Source organism: Salvia splendens, chromosome 11 (assembly GCF_004379255.2).
Source record: "Salvia splendens isolate huo1 chromosome 11, SspV2, whole genome shotgun sequence".
In the NCBI taxonomy this organism is placed as follows: Eukaryota; Viridiplantae; Streptophyta; class Magnoliopsida; order Lamiales; family Lamiaceae; genus Salvia; species Salvia splendens.
The window spans coordinates 34,364,607-34,380,760 of record NC_056042.1 but is presented as its reverse complement, the minus strand read 5'-3'; the positions used below and the strand labels follow the sequence as shown (position 1 = coordinate 34,380,760).

At 45.2% G+C, this 16,154-nt stretch overlaps 2 protein-coding genes across 2 annotated transcripts; both read right to left on the bottom strand.

Annotated features, from left to right (window-relative positions):
- Positions 1 to 4,210: 4,210 nt before the first annotated feature.
- Positions 4,211 to 8,922, bottom strand: LOC121754869. The gene is made up of 2 exons (XM_042150160.1): positions 8,408 to 8,922; positions 4,211 to 5,576 (listed from the first exon to the last, which is right to left on the bottom strand). Exons 1-2 carry the CDS (start codon positions 8,920 to 8,922, stop codon positions 4,211 to 4,213), a joined length of 1,881 nt encoding a protein of 626 aa, XP_042006094.1.
- Positions 8,923 to 10,587: 1,665 nt separating this feature from the next.
- On the bottom strand, positions 10,588 to 12,621 carry LOC121753557 (probable inactive poly [ADP-ribose] polymerase SRO3). The gene is made up of 4 exons (XM_042148766.1): positions 11,625 to 12,621; positions 11,191 to 11,429; positions 10,976 to 11,109; positions 10,588 to 10,881 (listed from the first exon to the last, which is right to left on the bottom strand). Exons 1-4 carry the CDS (start codon positions 12,566 to 12,568, stop codon positions 10,786 to 10,788), a joined length of 1,413 nt encoding a protein of 470 aa, XP_042004700.1. The 5' UTR covers positions 12,569 to 12,621; the 3' UTR covers positions 10,588 to 10,785.
- Positions 12,622 to 16,154: the final 3,533 nt, after the last annotated feature.

Genomic DNA, 16,154 nt, shown 5'->3' with positions numbered 1-16,154 from the left:
GCATTGCAGTTAACATATTATGCATTATATAGTCAATTATATGCATTACTCGTGACCATGTGGTGCATTATTCGTAGCGGTTTCCAGCCATTATTAGATTACTATTGTACCCTCATAATGCACAAAATAGGACAAATAATGCAACACGGGATTAATTACCCAATGTTGATCTTGACCGTCCATTTCTCTAATCTAATGGCTGATATTAAGAAGGAAATAGGAGGAAATATAGGAAAAGGAAATGAATACATCCCTATATATATATATATATATATATTGTTCTTCACCTTCGATCAAATTGATAGATATACTAGTAGTATGTATACATACGCACGGATAGTCGATCACACTACTAGCAAAGTAGCAATTAATTTGGAAGAAGTTTTGAAAATGAGAAAAAAACTATGCAAACGAGAAACTAATTTATTTCAAATTATATTGATATATCTATTATGGTAGGATCGTCTAGTGCCACATTGCAACTGAAAAGACACGACAAAGCCCCGCCACTATAAACTTTTTTGTTATTTTCCTAAATATTATAACATGCAGAAAACGAAATTTCCCTTGTCACTTGCGACAGTAGTATATTTTAAATAAGAGCGGTTGATTTATTATAAGCGCAGAAATTATTATCTTGGAAATAGTATTTGTATTAATAATAATTAAATATACTGTCAATACAGATGGGTCATATGATAAAAAGAATAGATACCTTGAAATTTTAAAAAAAAAACTTACACCAAATATATTTTAACTGTAAAAGAAAACTACTTTTTCCTTCCTCGTTCATTCACTATACCTTAAAACTATATTTCACCTAATAAAAACCTTGAAATTAATTATAGATCGATTAAAATTGAGAATGACATGCATCTGCTTGAGTGGAGTTTGCTTTATTCATTGTAGTGAAATTTTACCAGCCAAATGTGTGGACAATCCAAAACAAATCTCATCTAGATATTTTTTTTCTATGACATTTATATTCCTCACAATCCTTCACGTGCTTTTTATTCAACTTTAATTATTCTTGTTTACCGGAATCCTATAACCGACCAATCAAAGTTAATGTCAATATCAAATTCTAAATCGCCATTGAAATCACACGTGATTAATTGAATATACTGTCAATTACTAATAAGAATTTAGTTTAGTAGTAATGGCATAATTGACGTGCCATAGGGCGTTGGAAATTCGTACGGATTTTGTAAATATTAAAAAAATGATCGCGTGTTAAGACCCTTTCCCTCCAACAGCCCCGATTCTCCCTTCGGCGGCGATCAAACGTACCGGCGCCCAAGTTAGGGTCGGCGGTTTAACTCGAACGGATTGTGTGCGGGATTCTTCCCCGTCAGGCAATCGAGTTCGAAGCTTGTTTCTCAAGTTATCAACAAATCGTTGGGCAATCAATAATTTTATTCATGAAAGGTTATGAACAAAATAGCCCTATTTATAATCTATGGACCCTAGGTTTGGTTCGACCTAATCCTACATCGGGAAAGAACCAACAAGAAAACCCGACGGAGCTTATAATTACGCTCGAATTAAATGCAAAAATAATAAATAATAATATCCAAAAATAAAATACTAACTACGACTCCTACTCCTATTCGAATAAAGAAAACATGGAAATTACTACTGGGCGACGAAGTCGCCGAATCTGTTCGGAGGCTTCGCATTCCTTGTCGGCCTCGACCTCGCGATGGAAGCCTCGACACGCACTTCCTTTGTCCCTCCGTCCTCCGCGCTCTCTCTGTTTCGTTCTACCTCCCGTACTGCTTGGGGTTCGACGGCCGGCTCTAGCGTCACTTGGTCTTCGGTTGGGATCGTATCAACCCCCCCTCCATAACGACATCCTTGTCCTCAAGGAAGATATTCGGAAACCTTTGACGTAGCGTCTCCACCGGCTCCCACGTGGGCGACTCGGTACCGTCCGACCACCTAACCAAGGCGTGTTCCCCCGGCTGATCGCCATTCCACAGAAGCCGCCTCTCCAGCACCCGCACCGGGTATACCACCGGTCGTTCACCGAAGAATTCGGATGGCAATGCCGCGTGTTGCTCCTCCGAATCCCCAACTACAAACGGCCGAAGAAGGCTCACATGAAACACGTTGTGAATCCTGCTCCCCTCCGGAAGTCGCAGCCTATACGCCACCTGCCCGATCCGCTCCAGTACTTCAAACGGCCCGTAATATCGACGCGCTAATTTCGCCGATAATGGGCGCGCCACCGAATGCTGTCGATAGGGCTGTAGTTTGAGTAACACCATATCCCCCGCCACAAATTCCACATGTCGACGATGTTTATTCGCCGACTCTTGCATACGTTGCTGCGCTCGCGCTAGATTCTTGCGAAGCTGAACCAGTAACTCACTCCGCTGTCTGATCAGATCCGCTACCGATGGAGGGGTCGTGGCTGACGGCGGCGCAAACACAAGACTGGGCGGGTCCCTTCCGTATAGAGCTTTGAACGGGGATGTGCCGATACCCGCGTGATAGAAGCAATTTAACGCCAGTTCCGCCCACGGAAGGAAATTCGTCCATTTAGAAGGACGATCCCCGGCGAATGCTCGGAGATACTGCTCGAGGCCCCTATTGCGCACCTCTGTCTGACCATCGGAGTGAGGATGGTACGCCGTCGAAAAGTTCAACTTCGTACCGCTTAGGCGCATAATCTCCTCCCAAATTTTATTCAAGAACACGGAATCGCGATCCGATACCAAGGTCTTGGGGAATCCGTGATGACGCACCACCGTGTTAACAAACAAATGCGCGACCCGCAAGGCGTCAAATCATGTTGGCAGGGCCGCAAAGTGGGCGTATTTGGACAAACGATCCACAACCACCATGATGGCCGTGTACCCTCTCGACGGAGGCAGTCCCGTAACGAAGTCCATCGAGACATCCTCCCAAACTTGCGAAGGGATTGGCAACGGTTGTAGCAATCCGGCCGGTCTCTGCGTAGAGTACTTAGTAGTTTGACATATAACACACGCCTCGACGAAACGTCGAATGTCCTTCTTCATGTTCGGCCAATAGAACTCGGCTGTGACCCGACGGAGTGTCCTCTCAAAGCCCGGATGACCTGCCGATGGGGAGGAGTGATATTCGGTCATGATTGGAGCCCGCGCCGATGATCGGGATCCCACAAAAATCCGTCGGTTATAGTAAACGAGCCCATCCACCCACGATAAATGAGGTGGAGCGCGTCCTTCTTTGATCTCCTTTGTTATCTCACGCATCACCGGCGACGATGTTGTCTCGCTGCGTAATCATTCAATTAGTCGCGGGACCGGGCAGACGACTGCCGTCAGGAGGGCCCCGTCTGCTAGCTCATCACCGAGCTCAGCGCTCGCTCCGCTGGCCTCGGAGACCCCGTCGCTTGGGTCAGCGTGACGGGAAAGGGCGTCCGCCGCACGGTTAGAAGTGTCTGTTTTGTATTCAATTTTGAATTTGTACCCCATTAATTTCCGCACATAGAGCTGCTGATCCGGGGTTTGGACCACCTGCTGTAATAGCTCTTTTAAGCTCTTTTGATCGCTCCGGATCACGAACTCACGCCCTAGGAGGTATTGGCGCCACTTCTGTACTGCCTCCACAATCGCGTACAACTCTTTGTGATACGTAGAAGCCACCCGTCGTCGAGGACCCAATTTCTTGCTGAAGAACGCTATGGGATGTGCATCCTGTAACAATACTGCCCCAATGCCCACATCCGACGCGTCGGTCTCTACACAGAACTACCTATCGAAATCCGGCAGGCGAAGAACCGGTGCCGAGGTCATGGCTTTCTTCAAATTTTCGAAGCTTGTCTCGGCGTCGGAAGACCAGGTGAAGGCATCCTTTTTGAGCAACTCGGTTAACGGTGCCGCAATCATAGCATAGCCAGCAATAAAACGACGGTAGTAACCCGTCAAACCCAAGAAACCTCGGAGCTGCTTCACAGACTTGGGTTTCGGCCAGGCAGTCATGGCCGAAATCTTACTTGGATCGGCTTTCACCAGTCCGTCACCAATTAGATGCCCCAAATATTCCACCGTGGAGCTACAAAAAGAGCACTTCGACAATTTCACGAAGAAACTGTTCTTCTGTAACACGTCCAAAACGGCGGCCAGGTGCTGCACGTGTGCCTCGGTCGTCGGGCTGTATACCAAAATATCGTCAAAGAAGACGATAACAAACTTACGGAGCATTGGTTGGAAGATAGCGTTCATAGCAGCCTGAAAAGTCGATGGCGAGTGAGCCCGAAAGGCATGACCAGAAACTCGAAATGGCCATCATGAGTACGAAACGCTGTCTTGAACACGTCCTCGTCATGCATTCTTATCTGGTGGTACCCCGAACGTAGATCCAACTTAGTGAAGATTCGAGCTTTCCCTAACTCGTCAAAGAGTTCATCAGCGGTCGGGATAGGAAAGTGGTCCGGGACTGTTGCACTGTTCAAAGCTCGGTAATCGATGCAAAAACGGAACGTTCCGTCCTTCTTCCGAATAAGGAGTACAGGTGACGAGAACGGGCTGTTGCTTCGTTGAATGATGCCCTGTTCAAGCATGTCTTTCACCTGCCGCCCAATCTCATTCTTCTGAAAGTAAGGATAGCGATAAGGCCGTACGTTGATGGGTCGCGTACCCGGCAGCAAGTGAACACGATGATCGAAAAGCCGTTTCGGTGGCATTCCCGCTGGCAGACTGAAAATAGGACGGAAACGTGTCAAAACTTCCAATACTTCGAACGGGAGATTCTCCGGAAATTCCTCTCCCGCCGACTGCCCTGACTGATCGGCCTCCAGGTCCAACAATAATAACTCGAACATGTCTAGCACCTCGTGTGACGGCACTAATGAGGACAAGACGTTCAGAGTAACGCGACGCGGCGGCGGCACAATACCCTTCAGCACTACCCGTCGATCTCCTTGTGAGAAAGTCAGCCTCTTGTCTGCGAAATCCGCCGTGATCGGCCCCAAGGACTCGAGCCAGTCCATCCCCAAAATTACATCCGGTCCATGTACAGGAAGAATGTGCAAATCCACCAGAAATTCTGTCCCCTGTATCACCAATCTTGTTTGTTTCGAAATGTGCGAGCAAAGCAGCGCGTCGCCATTTCCCACGATCACTCTAAACGGCCGGATGGGTGAAAGAGGTAGGTGTAAGCCCTCCGCAATTCGCGGGTGAAGGAAGTCCCGATCGCTCCCTGTATCAATCAAAACGCATACTTCCCGTTCTCGAATTGTTCCAATCACCTTCAAGGGTCGCGAACGTCTACCCTCATGCATAGTGTGGACATGTGCTACCTCCGTGTCTGCGTCTTCCTCCGTAGTAAGTGTTTCAAAGTCGCCAGCTTCCCCTTCGTCTGCCTTATCGGCATAGCAGAGGAGGCGTTGCTTGCACACGTGGCCAATTACCCACTTCTCTGGGCAAAAATAGCATAGGCCTAGCCTCGCACGCTCTGCCTTCTCAGCCTGGGACACGCATATCAGAGGCTGACGGGAGGGGGTTGGAGCACTGCCGCGGTTAGCCTGTGGAGGCTGGTTGGCAACAATGGGCGGCGGTGGTTGACCCGCATTCGGGCCTGCCTGACTACGGCCATGTAACGCCCGTACTTTTTAAGTACTAATTAAAATATGTCGTGAAGTAACGACGTCTCTTTTAGTTAAATAATAGAGTTTTCTTGGAGACGTGTTTGAAGGACTCGTTGAAAGAATGACGATGAAGTTGCTATTTTTGGCAAGAAGGATGAAATACGTGGAGATGGATATATTTTTTTTTTATGGAAGACCACACACGTAAATCGAGGAACGGTCGAAGAAATTATATTTGGAACAACACCAAATATAAGTTGTGACGTTAGACGTTCTTTAATTTTGTGAAGAACAAGATAACGAAAGTTAATAAAGTTTTGTGAATTTTAATTATCGAAGGAAAATATGAAAATATAAAGTATGAATTTATATTGGGCTTTGCAAATTTAATTAGAGTCCAATTGTCTATCTACAAAATGGTTTGGACCCTAATTATTTAAAGAAATCCAACCCATTGATAAAGAATTTTACAAACTTGGGCTTTCAACTAAATGAGCTCAAACCAATCTAATTAAAGTGGGAGTCCATTCTTTTCCAAAAAAGGGAGCAAGCCCAAGAACCCTTCTCCTTCTTTTTTCTCCATGACCGACGGTTTTTCACCCCCCCATGACCGAACGGTTTTCTCCACCTCTCCACTCCCCTCATCAACACCTACACCCTCCTCAAACCCCTCTAGCACCACACACCACTTTCATTTGGCAAAAAAAAAGAGAAGAAGAGAGAAGAAGGAGAGGCGCTGAGAGGAAGCCGACGGGAAGAAGGAGGAAGCTTTGAAGCCACCATTCGTTGTTTTTCTTCCACCATTTTCAACCATTTTGGAGGTATAATTCTTTTCTATCTCAAAGCATGTATTGTAGTAGCTTTGCATACATGTTATACCTTCTTGTTCCATAGTTTTCTTCCATAACCAAACCATGTAACAATCCGTAAGAATCGACCAAACGATCGCCGCGCGTAACCGAAACTAAGAAAGAACGTGACTTTATAAACATAACGTGTTTTGCGTAACGATTCGGAGTGGTTTCGGTGGAGAAAGAACCACCGCCGGCGACGGGCAACGGCGGGCAGCCGTGCTCGACGATCCGGGGCAGGCGACGGTTCCCGGTGGCGATGGCGGCAGCTCCTCGTCCCCGTGGCAGCAGCGGCAGCGTCGTGGCGACCCAGCAGCGGCGTCGCGGCAGCAGCGGTGTCACGGCGAGGCAGCAGCGGCGGTAACTCCACGACGGACAGCAGCTTCCCAACGGCGACCCTGCGACGGCGGCGCGAGTGGAGACTCCTCGACGATGGTGCAGTGGCGACGACCCCGTCGATGGCGTCGAGCCGGAGAGAGGGCGACGGGGGCGGGGCTTCGTGGACGGCAGACGGCGGTGAGGGGAGGAGACGGGGAGAGAGAAAGGAGGGAGGAGAGAGAGAGAGGAAGGTGATAGAGAGAGTTTTGGGCCATGTAATTTTTAGTTAATTGGGCCTTGGTTTAGTTTGGTTGTTGTTGGGCCTTTTTATAATTAATTGGAACTCTAATTTAAATGATGGGCTTCCTAATCAATTTTTTTGAGGAATAAGGTGGGCTGAGCTTAATCTTTTGGGCCGTAAATTAAAATCTAATCGGGGAAAATTATTTAATTAATTTCCGGAAGACTTCTTGAAGAATGAATAATTTACCTAGGTTTGAGATAATACTTTTCTCCAGTAAATAATTACGGAAAATTTAAGTAAGCGCTTAAATAATTTTTTTTAAAAATTATTTTCGATGCTAAGGAAAAATACGAGGAGTCAACGAAGGAAGAGCGAGCGTAAGCGGCCGACCGGCGTCGCACGCGACGGCTTGGGCGGCCGCCGAATAATCGAACATGCACAAAAATCGAGAAAGAGAATTTAAAGGATATTAATTAGAGTGCATGCATTCTAATTATCGTCGTTACCGATTTTTGATATGAATTTTATGTGTTTTCCGAAAAGGTGGTTCGCACGCACGCTAAAAGTCAGAACGAGGAATTTTACGGAAATCATAAGCTTTTGAGGTGGGCTTTTCTACCCTACTATTTTGTGGGTTATCTTTAATACGGACGTTGTTCCGGAAATGTTTATGGAGATGAACTGTTTGTCTTGCCAACTGTTTTGTTTTGAAACCTATCTGAAGTGGTTTACCACATATGTTTAATCGAATTCGGGTCTGTTGGGCTGCGAACCCTCAGGCTAGTGTACACGAGATCGGGAGCCATCTGAGAGCAAGTTGGCCGGTCTAGTTGACCTGGGGTGTGGCCACGCCCCTTGTCACCCGTTGGATCAGATAGTGTATGATGGTGGGAATAAGGGTGGCAATATCTGAAAATGACTGCGCAGTCGAATTTATGAAATATGTTTTAGTGTACTTGGGTTATTTTCTTTACACTTAAAACCCCAAGGTTACACTGTTATGGCATGACAAACTATGATTTTGGCGTGTGTCCACTGAGTGCAATAAGTACTCAGCCCTGCATGTTGTTTTCTTAATGTGCAGGTTGAGCGACGATGGGGATGACGGATGTTGAGCAATTAAAGTCAAAATTGTGTTTTTACTTTGCCTTTTGGATGGTGTCGTGTCGTCATACCCGGCATTATCTATCTCTTGGTCTTTTCCGCTGCTTTGTAATCTGATACAATGTTTTCATTTAAACTCTGTTTACTTTAACTTTAGAAATGTCGCTACAGTACATTGTTTTGAAGTGAACTTCCTCTAATTAAACGTTTTCGGGTCAAGTATTCTTGTTCTCCCCTTTCTTCCCCGCTTCTTTAACCCTCCCCTAGTCGCGATCAACCGTGTTTTCTATCCTTAGAAAATGCGGGCGTGACAGGCCATCCCGAGTCTGCCAAGGTCGACGAGCATTTTGTTGTGGGGGCTGGCGGTCGCCCAAAGAATCGGCCAGCTCCAAGCTCAAGGCCATTGCCGCAGCCAGAGACGGCGGCCGATGGAGGCGCACCCGTTCCTGCATATCAGGCCTCAGACCTGCCACGAACAGCGTGAACAACTTTTTCTCCGGAATGCCCCGAACCCGGTTGAGGTACTTTTCAAAAGTATCATGATACTCGAGCACCGACCCCGTTTGTGTCAATTTCGCCAGTAAGCCAAAATAGTCTTGAAAACTCTGCCTGTCAAAGCGATGGCGTACGTCCTCCAAAAACTCCTGCCACGTGACGAACTCGTTGTTCGCGCAATAATTAAAGACCCACTCTGATGCCGGGGGATCAAACAACATCACCGCATAGTGTAATCGCTGTGCATCCGGCATCAACAGATGATTAAAGTAATACTGGACTCTCGACACCCAATTCGTCGCGTCAGAGCCATCGAATCGAGGGGCAGCCATCTTCACTCTGTCTGATGTATCAAAGGCTGAATCCCGTGAGTGAAAGCGTTGGGGAGGATCCCAACACGAAGGCGGGCGATCAAAGGCTTGGGAGAACCCGGTACCCCTGTTACGGGCAGAGCCTGACCCCGATTGGTCCCAGGCGTCGGCCCCACTGCCGAACCCCTCCTGACGATCTCCGTTTTGGTGGCGAGGCCTGTACCCCCTGTCCCACGCCTTTCGTCCCCGAATATTCCCATCGCCGTACTCCTCCCAATCATCCAGTCGCGACGGAGGTTCCGTCTCGCGGGAAAGGAGTGGTTCTAAATTCTCGAACCTACGATCTGTCTCGTCTCTCCATACATCCAATTTATCGAATCGATCCAACAATCGATCTAGTTTATTGTTGACGGTGTCGCCTTGCTGCACCTCATCCCCTGGTCCGGTCTCCGTCTCCAGATCCTCAAACGGGGGCTGAGAAAACCCCCCCCCGTATCACGGCGAAACGGCGGCTGTCCACGCCGGGACTGACCCCATCCCGCCCTTCCGTAGTTGTTGTATCGTCGCATGAGTTCAACTGAAAGCACCAGTTGTTAAGACCCTTTCCCTCCAACAGCCCCGATTCTCCCTTCGGCGGCGATCAAACGTACCGGCGCCCAAGTTAGGGTCGGCGGTTTAACTCGAACGGATTGTGTGCGGGATTCTTCCCCGTCAGGCAATCGAGTTCGAAGCTTGTTTATCAAGTTATCAACAAATCGTTGGGCAATCAATAATTTTATTCATGAAAGGTTATGAACAAAATAGCCCTATTTATAATCTATGGACCCTAGGTTTGGTTCGACCTAATCCTACATCGGGAAAGAACCAACAAGAAAACCCGACGGAGCTTATAATTACGCTCGAATTAAATGCAAAAATAATAAATAATAATATCCAAAAATAAAATACTAACTACGACTCCTACTCCTATTCGAATAAAGAAAACATGGAAATTGCTACTGGGCGACGAAGTCGCCGAATCTGTTCGGAGGCTTCGCATTCCTTGTCGGCCTCGACCTCGCGATGGAAGCCTCGACACGCACTTCCTTTGTCCCTCCGTCCTCCGCGCTCTCTCTGTTTCGTTCTACCTCCCGTACTGCTTGGGGTTCGACGGCCGGCTCTAGCGTCACTTGGTCTTCGGTCGGGATCGTATCATCGCGCCATAGGGCGCCCCACTGCAGGTGAGGAGGTAGGATGATAAAACTGCTGACGTGGCGCGCCTTAGGGCGCCCCATTGCTAATGGCCTAAGACTGTATGTTAATTGTCAGATCTAAAATTTTGATGGCCGAGATCATAACATATAAGTACGAAAATCTATATTTGAATGGTAGGTATCTGAATTTATAGCACCTCTTCCAATACTGCCCCTTCCTCATCGAAACTTTGGATGGACATACTCAATAATCAACAGGACTAAGATTTCATTTAAGGCATATTAAAAGATTAAACTATTTGCAATACAGAACAAAATAATGATGAAAAAACCAGTCTCCATAATGGAGGAATGTTCTCCTCACAAAGATCTGCATTACGAGTATGAACTCAGTAACTAAGCCTTTAATTGTATCATAAACTTTAATGAGCACCAAGAGGAGCATAGCACAAAGTATGAAATACGAGAAGAAGATCAGGTATAACAAGGGAACTAGAGAAAAGAAGTTGTAGAAACTGTTCAATAAAAACCTCTTATTCATAGCTGTAGATCAAACTAGCTTTCCTAATTTGATTAGGTTTCTCAATAGATCCATACATTGGAGAGTGATTCCCTATTCCAACAGGTTTTGACTAAAACTATCTAATTCTATTCTGCCAACTATGAACATACAAGTACAGAAGACTTATTCTCAGCCACGAATGTCATGAATGGTAGAGTGCAGCACATCATCTCCAACAAGTAATCGTAATTTTTTCATGAAAGCATGTTTCCCCAACTTCCCTTTCTGCAAAAAGATATGTTTGATACTTAAAATGCATAAGTGCAAATTAAAACCTAACTAAACATTCTGCATCAGATTGAGGGAACAAAATTATCACCTTGCACGACTCCCACGAAGTTTGCAACTCGCAAAACTGCGGGAAAGGAAGCAAACCTCTCAGCTTGGTGAATAGCTTTGCAATAAATGTCGACGGATGAGGAACCCTATTCTTAGGGATACTATTTACAGAACCTGAAATATCAATTAACGCTTAGTTTCAAAGACACACCAGGATTTAATCAAAGTTCACATCTATAGAAAGCTATCTATTACCATTTATATTTACAGGCCGGTAGCTGACCACGCATTCTGGTAGAATATGAGTGTTCATATTCCCCTGCCACACAGTATACCACCTAGGATTGTTCAAATCATCAACACCAGTATCGTACTCCACACTTGAAGGATACGACTGTAGCGATCCTGCTTCAACCTTCTCGCATCTTCCCAATATCACTCTACACAATATGACATGCTTCTCACCATTCTCATCCACCTCAGCCAACATTGCACTGTCCATCCCAACCAAAATATTACTAGAAAATACGCAACTCCGGAAACATATACCAAATACAAACATACACAAACAAACAAATAGTTATACATACATTCCATCTCAATAATCTACCAATACATTAACATTATAAGAATCAACCTGCACACACAGCAATACAAAGATAATAGAATGAGTATGCATCGAATTATACCTATGTTGGGGCAATCGTATAGGTGACAAGTGAATTCCAACGCCATGACTGGCTGATCGAGATAACTTGCTAGGGATTCCAAACCCATGCATCAAGACGCTCTCCACGCCCCGGGAGGACATCCCACACCACGCGAAAACCACATTAATCCCACCTCTAGCTCGTTTCATGATCTCCATTTGCTTGGAAAAAACCTCAGAACGCGCTTTATCCAAAGGTCCCGTCCGCACACATTGATGAATGGCGGTAACCATAGCACCCGGCTCCACATTCTCCAGCCCGGATAAGAACAGATTCCTCACTATCTCATACCGTTTCTCCCCAGCTGCCAAATTCCTCGCCTTCGGCCACCGCGATGATTGCAACTCACTCTCATCTATTTTCACCCTTTTCGCAGCGGCGCCACAAAAACTCTCCTCCACATCGTCGATTCTCCCCCTCTTACCAAAATTCACACCTTCCTTCAACCCCGCACCCTCGCGATCCCCCGAATTCTCAACAATTCTGACATCAATTTCAATCCTCGCGCAGCTCTCATCGCCATCGCCCAATTCCACCTCACGATCATTTTCGCAGCTGTTGACGAACGTTTTAGGGAAAAAGCACTTACCACCAGTATCAATCCAAGCGATGGAACGCTGATTACCGGACTCCAAATCAATCTCGAGCATGCGGTACAAGTCAAACAAACAGCTGTACCCGAGCAATTGAGCCTCAACCACCGGCCGACCCTCCGCAAACCCTAATTTCAGCAATTCCGACACTTCCTCGGAATAATCAACCCACGATCCGTTCTGGTAGAACATCAAGCGCTCCGGGCAAGAGCTCCGCTTGAAATTCGAATAATTCTGGATCAACGGCTCACTATGAACAACGGCCTTCGCGCTGCTTCTCACCTCCGAGAACCTCTTCGCCATTATCGAGGTGGAATTCAACGAATTCATGGCTGAAAACTGAAGGTACAAATAGAGAAGCTCTCCGTACAATATCTGCTGCAACGAACTTCCTGAGGTAAAATGAAGAATTTTTGCCGCCTTTTTAACCCGCGACGGTTCAGGTCGGTTATCTGTAAGGACAAAATTACCCCTGTGGATCTGGTTGAAAAGACAACAAAGGGCACTTACAAAGTTAAAATTGTGGTATGCCGTGGTGATTAAGAAAAATAATTTTATCATAACTTCATTTCTTGTACCAATTGCTTTTGGCACAAGCATTCGATTAGCACACTTAAATATTCCTCATAATATATTCATATATATTAAATCGTTCAAAATGTATCATATTCAATTTTTAATTCAGTATTACTATTATTAATTAGTTAGATGGCAGGACAAGAACTCTTCTTCCTATGTAGTACTTGTCTTGTTCTGGAATCATATATAGAATCAATGTCATATACTACTACAAAAAGGACCTTGTTTAAGGATCTTGAGAGATGCTCTTATTTGTATCTCATTTAGCATAAAATCATGTTGTTGTTGTTGATATTCATATATCCATAGGATTGATTGAATTGTTCATTGCAGCATGTAAGAAAAGAAACCTCCAGTATTAACTTGTTGACACTCAACTAATATTGATATTTCTTGATGATATCCAAGTTTAAGCCTGGAGATACTATCTATCGATGTTTTAGACCTTTACTCGTTTGGCCATTTATTAAGGACAATATACAGTTTGAAGTATGTTGGAATCATTTGTTACATTTCTCAAAAAACCCAAACTGTTGTTTAAATGTGGGTCTTTCAATGCTTGCATTAGTTATTAACATTGTTTGTCCTCGGCATAATGCAAGGCTACATGTCCTACAGCATTTAGCCGCGGTCGAGCAATCCTGACAAGCGGCCTCATTTTAATGACATTCCATTTCCATGCAAGTCTCTAGCGCGAGACCCAGAATAATTCTTTTCCCTTGCAAGATGCGTTCCGAAGCGCGAACAAAATTCTTTTCCCTTGAAAGAACAAAATTCTTCCTTTTTTTCTTCTTTCTCTTTCCCCCTCGGGATTCTGGAGGGAGGGGAAAGGCTTGGGCCTCAGGCCAACATTACACCACAGGATATTGACTGCCTTTGCTACACCAAGGGCCCCTCTTCAAGTATGAATTCACTTTTCTTTTGTATGTTATGCAGTCTCAGCTCGAATAGCTCTTAGTTATTTCGACTCCAAATAAATTCAGCTCTATTACCAATTTATAAAGCTTAGGATCACATTATTTCCATTTTGATTTAGTTTGATTGGTGTTACTCTGGTTGAACTGATATTAAATGAGACCAAGTATCTGCTGAAGTTTGAGGGTAAATGTTCTTTACTTTTTGTGGACTATAAGAAGACCATAGAGACCTCTTTGGAATAAATATACATTAGGCAAACAACATTGATCGCTTCGAGTAGAGGGTTTTTCCTTGATTGCTATCTTTTGTGAGTTCTTTGAAATGCCTATAGATCCTTTTTGGATGTTACAAATTGGTGATTTTTGTCCTTTTCTTTCTGGCCTCTTGAAATTGTATCAACTATGGAACGCAACACTGAAATGACTGTTTTTATTGGTGGTTGTATTATTGATATGTAACATTGGGGTTCCGAGGCTTAATATGACGTGTTTCTTTGTAGGTATCAGCTATAGTCATTCGCATCTTATCACAACTTTGGAAGAATGAACGGTTACAGGAGATGATGGTTGTTATGTGTAGTGAAAGGGGAGGGAAGTTGTTTGCAACTTGTAGTGTGTGAATGTGATGGCATAAGAGAATAAGAGAAGAGGTGGAGTTGTGACTGCATGCGAAGTGAAGTTCAACTCAAAAATGTGGATAGTCAGCTCGGAAGGAGTCCGGCAACTCGGAAGGAGTCCGGCAGCTCGGAAGGAGTCCGGCAGCTCGGAAGGAGTCCGGCAGCTCGGAAGGAGTCCGGCAGCTCGGAAGGAGTCCGGTTATCCACGTCAGCTCGGAAGGAGTCCGTTTGAAGTAAGGATCAGGAGTAACAGCACGAGTTTGTTACTAGAGAATCCAACCTCTCTATGATTCTGTTGTAACCATTCACATATAAAAGCAGTCGACGCACACACACATACAAGTTAGTTAGCTCAATCATTTTTCTCATTCTTGTTGTATTCATCAAGAGCTTCTTGCGGTTTTGCTCATTGAATAATCAAGAGATAGTAGATAGATTGAGAGATTGTAATCTTGAGAGTGGAGTGAATAAAGATCCATTTTGTTGTCCGTGGACGTAGATCATCTTTGATCGAACCACGTAAATCCTTGGTGTGTTTTAGTTCATCGCGTTATTGTTGTGTTTGTCGAGCTTCAAACCGTAACAACTGGCGCCGTCTGTGGGAAGCGGAGCGATGGCGACGACGAAATTGGAAACCGAGAAATTCACCGGGCGCAACGACTTCGGGTTATGGCGCATCAAGATGAAGGCCGTCCTTGTGCAGCAGGGTCTGGCGGAGGCGCTGAAGCCTATCGATAAAGATGCTGCAGTGGTGGAAGAGGATCCGAAAGCTGCGATCAAAAGGCAGGAGATGCTTGATCGCGCGCATAGCGCAATTATTCTCTGCTTGGGGGATAAGGTTTTGCGCGAGGTGGCCAAGGAGAAGACTGCCGCTGATGTGTGGTCTAAATTGGAGAACTTGTACATGACGAAATCTTTGGCAAATCGGCTGTTCATGAAGCAGAAACTATACTCCTATCGATTTCTTGAAGAAAGGGGCGTAGAGGAGCAGCTGGAGGAATTCAACAAGGCCATTGATGACCTTGAAAATATTGATGTGAGTTTAGTTGATGAAGATAAAGCTATTCTCCTTCTTAATGCTTTGCCAAAGTCTTTTGATCATTTGAAGGATGCGATGTTGTATGGCCGGGAGAAAACCATCACTCTTGATGAAGTGCAATCGGTTTTGAGAGCCAAACAATTGCAGAAATCCACCATCAAATCCACCACTGATCATTCAGCAGAAGCCTTGAATGTCAGATTCAAAGGCAAGAAGCCCATGCAGAAAACCAAGAATGCAAAGGCTAAGTATCAGGGGAGTAAAGATCCTCAGAAAAGGGAAACTAGGGAATGTTTCTACTGCAAAAAGCCGGGACACTTAAAGAAAAATTGTCATTCCTGGAAGAAGAAGGTTGCTGAGGAGCAGAATGGTGCAAACGAGGCAGATATTGCTGAAGATCTGGAAATGCCTCAGATAATGAATGTAGTTGAGCAAGACATTGGCAACTCTTGGATTATGGACTCGGGATGCAGTTTTCATATGAGTCCTCACAAGTCGTGGTTCTTGAATCTAACCAAGAGTGATGGCACCGTTCTACTAGGCAACAACCAAATCTGCCAAGTGAAGGGAATAGGAGACATCAAGATCCGAAATGAAGATGGCTCCTCTCTGATTCTTACTCAGGTAAGGTATATACCTGAGGTTAAAAGAAATCTGGTGTCCCTTGGTGTTCTTGAAGCAAAGGGGTGTGTGTTCATGTCAAAAGCTGGGGAGATGATAGTGTCCAAAGGAGGCAAGGAATTGTTGAAGGCAACAAGAATCAA

Coding starts and splice junctions, on each gene's coding strand:
- LOC121754869 (XM_042150160.1), bottom strand. CDS start 8,922: ATGGCTGCCCCTCGATTCGATGGCTCTGACGCGACGAATTGGGTGTCG. Junction 5,577..8,407: donor TGGCAGACTCGGGATGGCCT/GTCACGCCCGCA, acceptor ACATGGCCGTAG/TCAGGCAGGCCCGAATGCGG.
- LOC121753557 (XM_042148766.1), bottom strand. CDS start 12,568: ATGAATTCGTTGAATTCCACCTCGATAATGGCGAAGAGGTTCTCGGAG. Junction 11,430..11,624: donor ATACGATTGCCCCAACATAG/GTATAATTCGAT, acceptor TGGGATGGACAG/TGCAATGTTGGCTGAGGTGG. Junction 11,110..11,190: donor CCGGCCTGTAAATATAAATG/GTAATAGATAGC, acceptor TTGATATTTCAG/GTTCTGTAAATAGTATCCCT.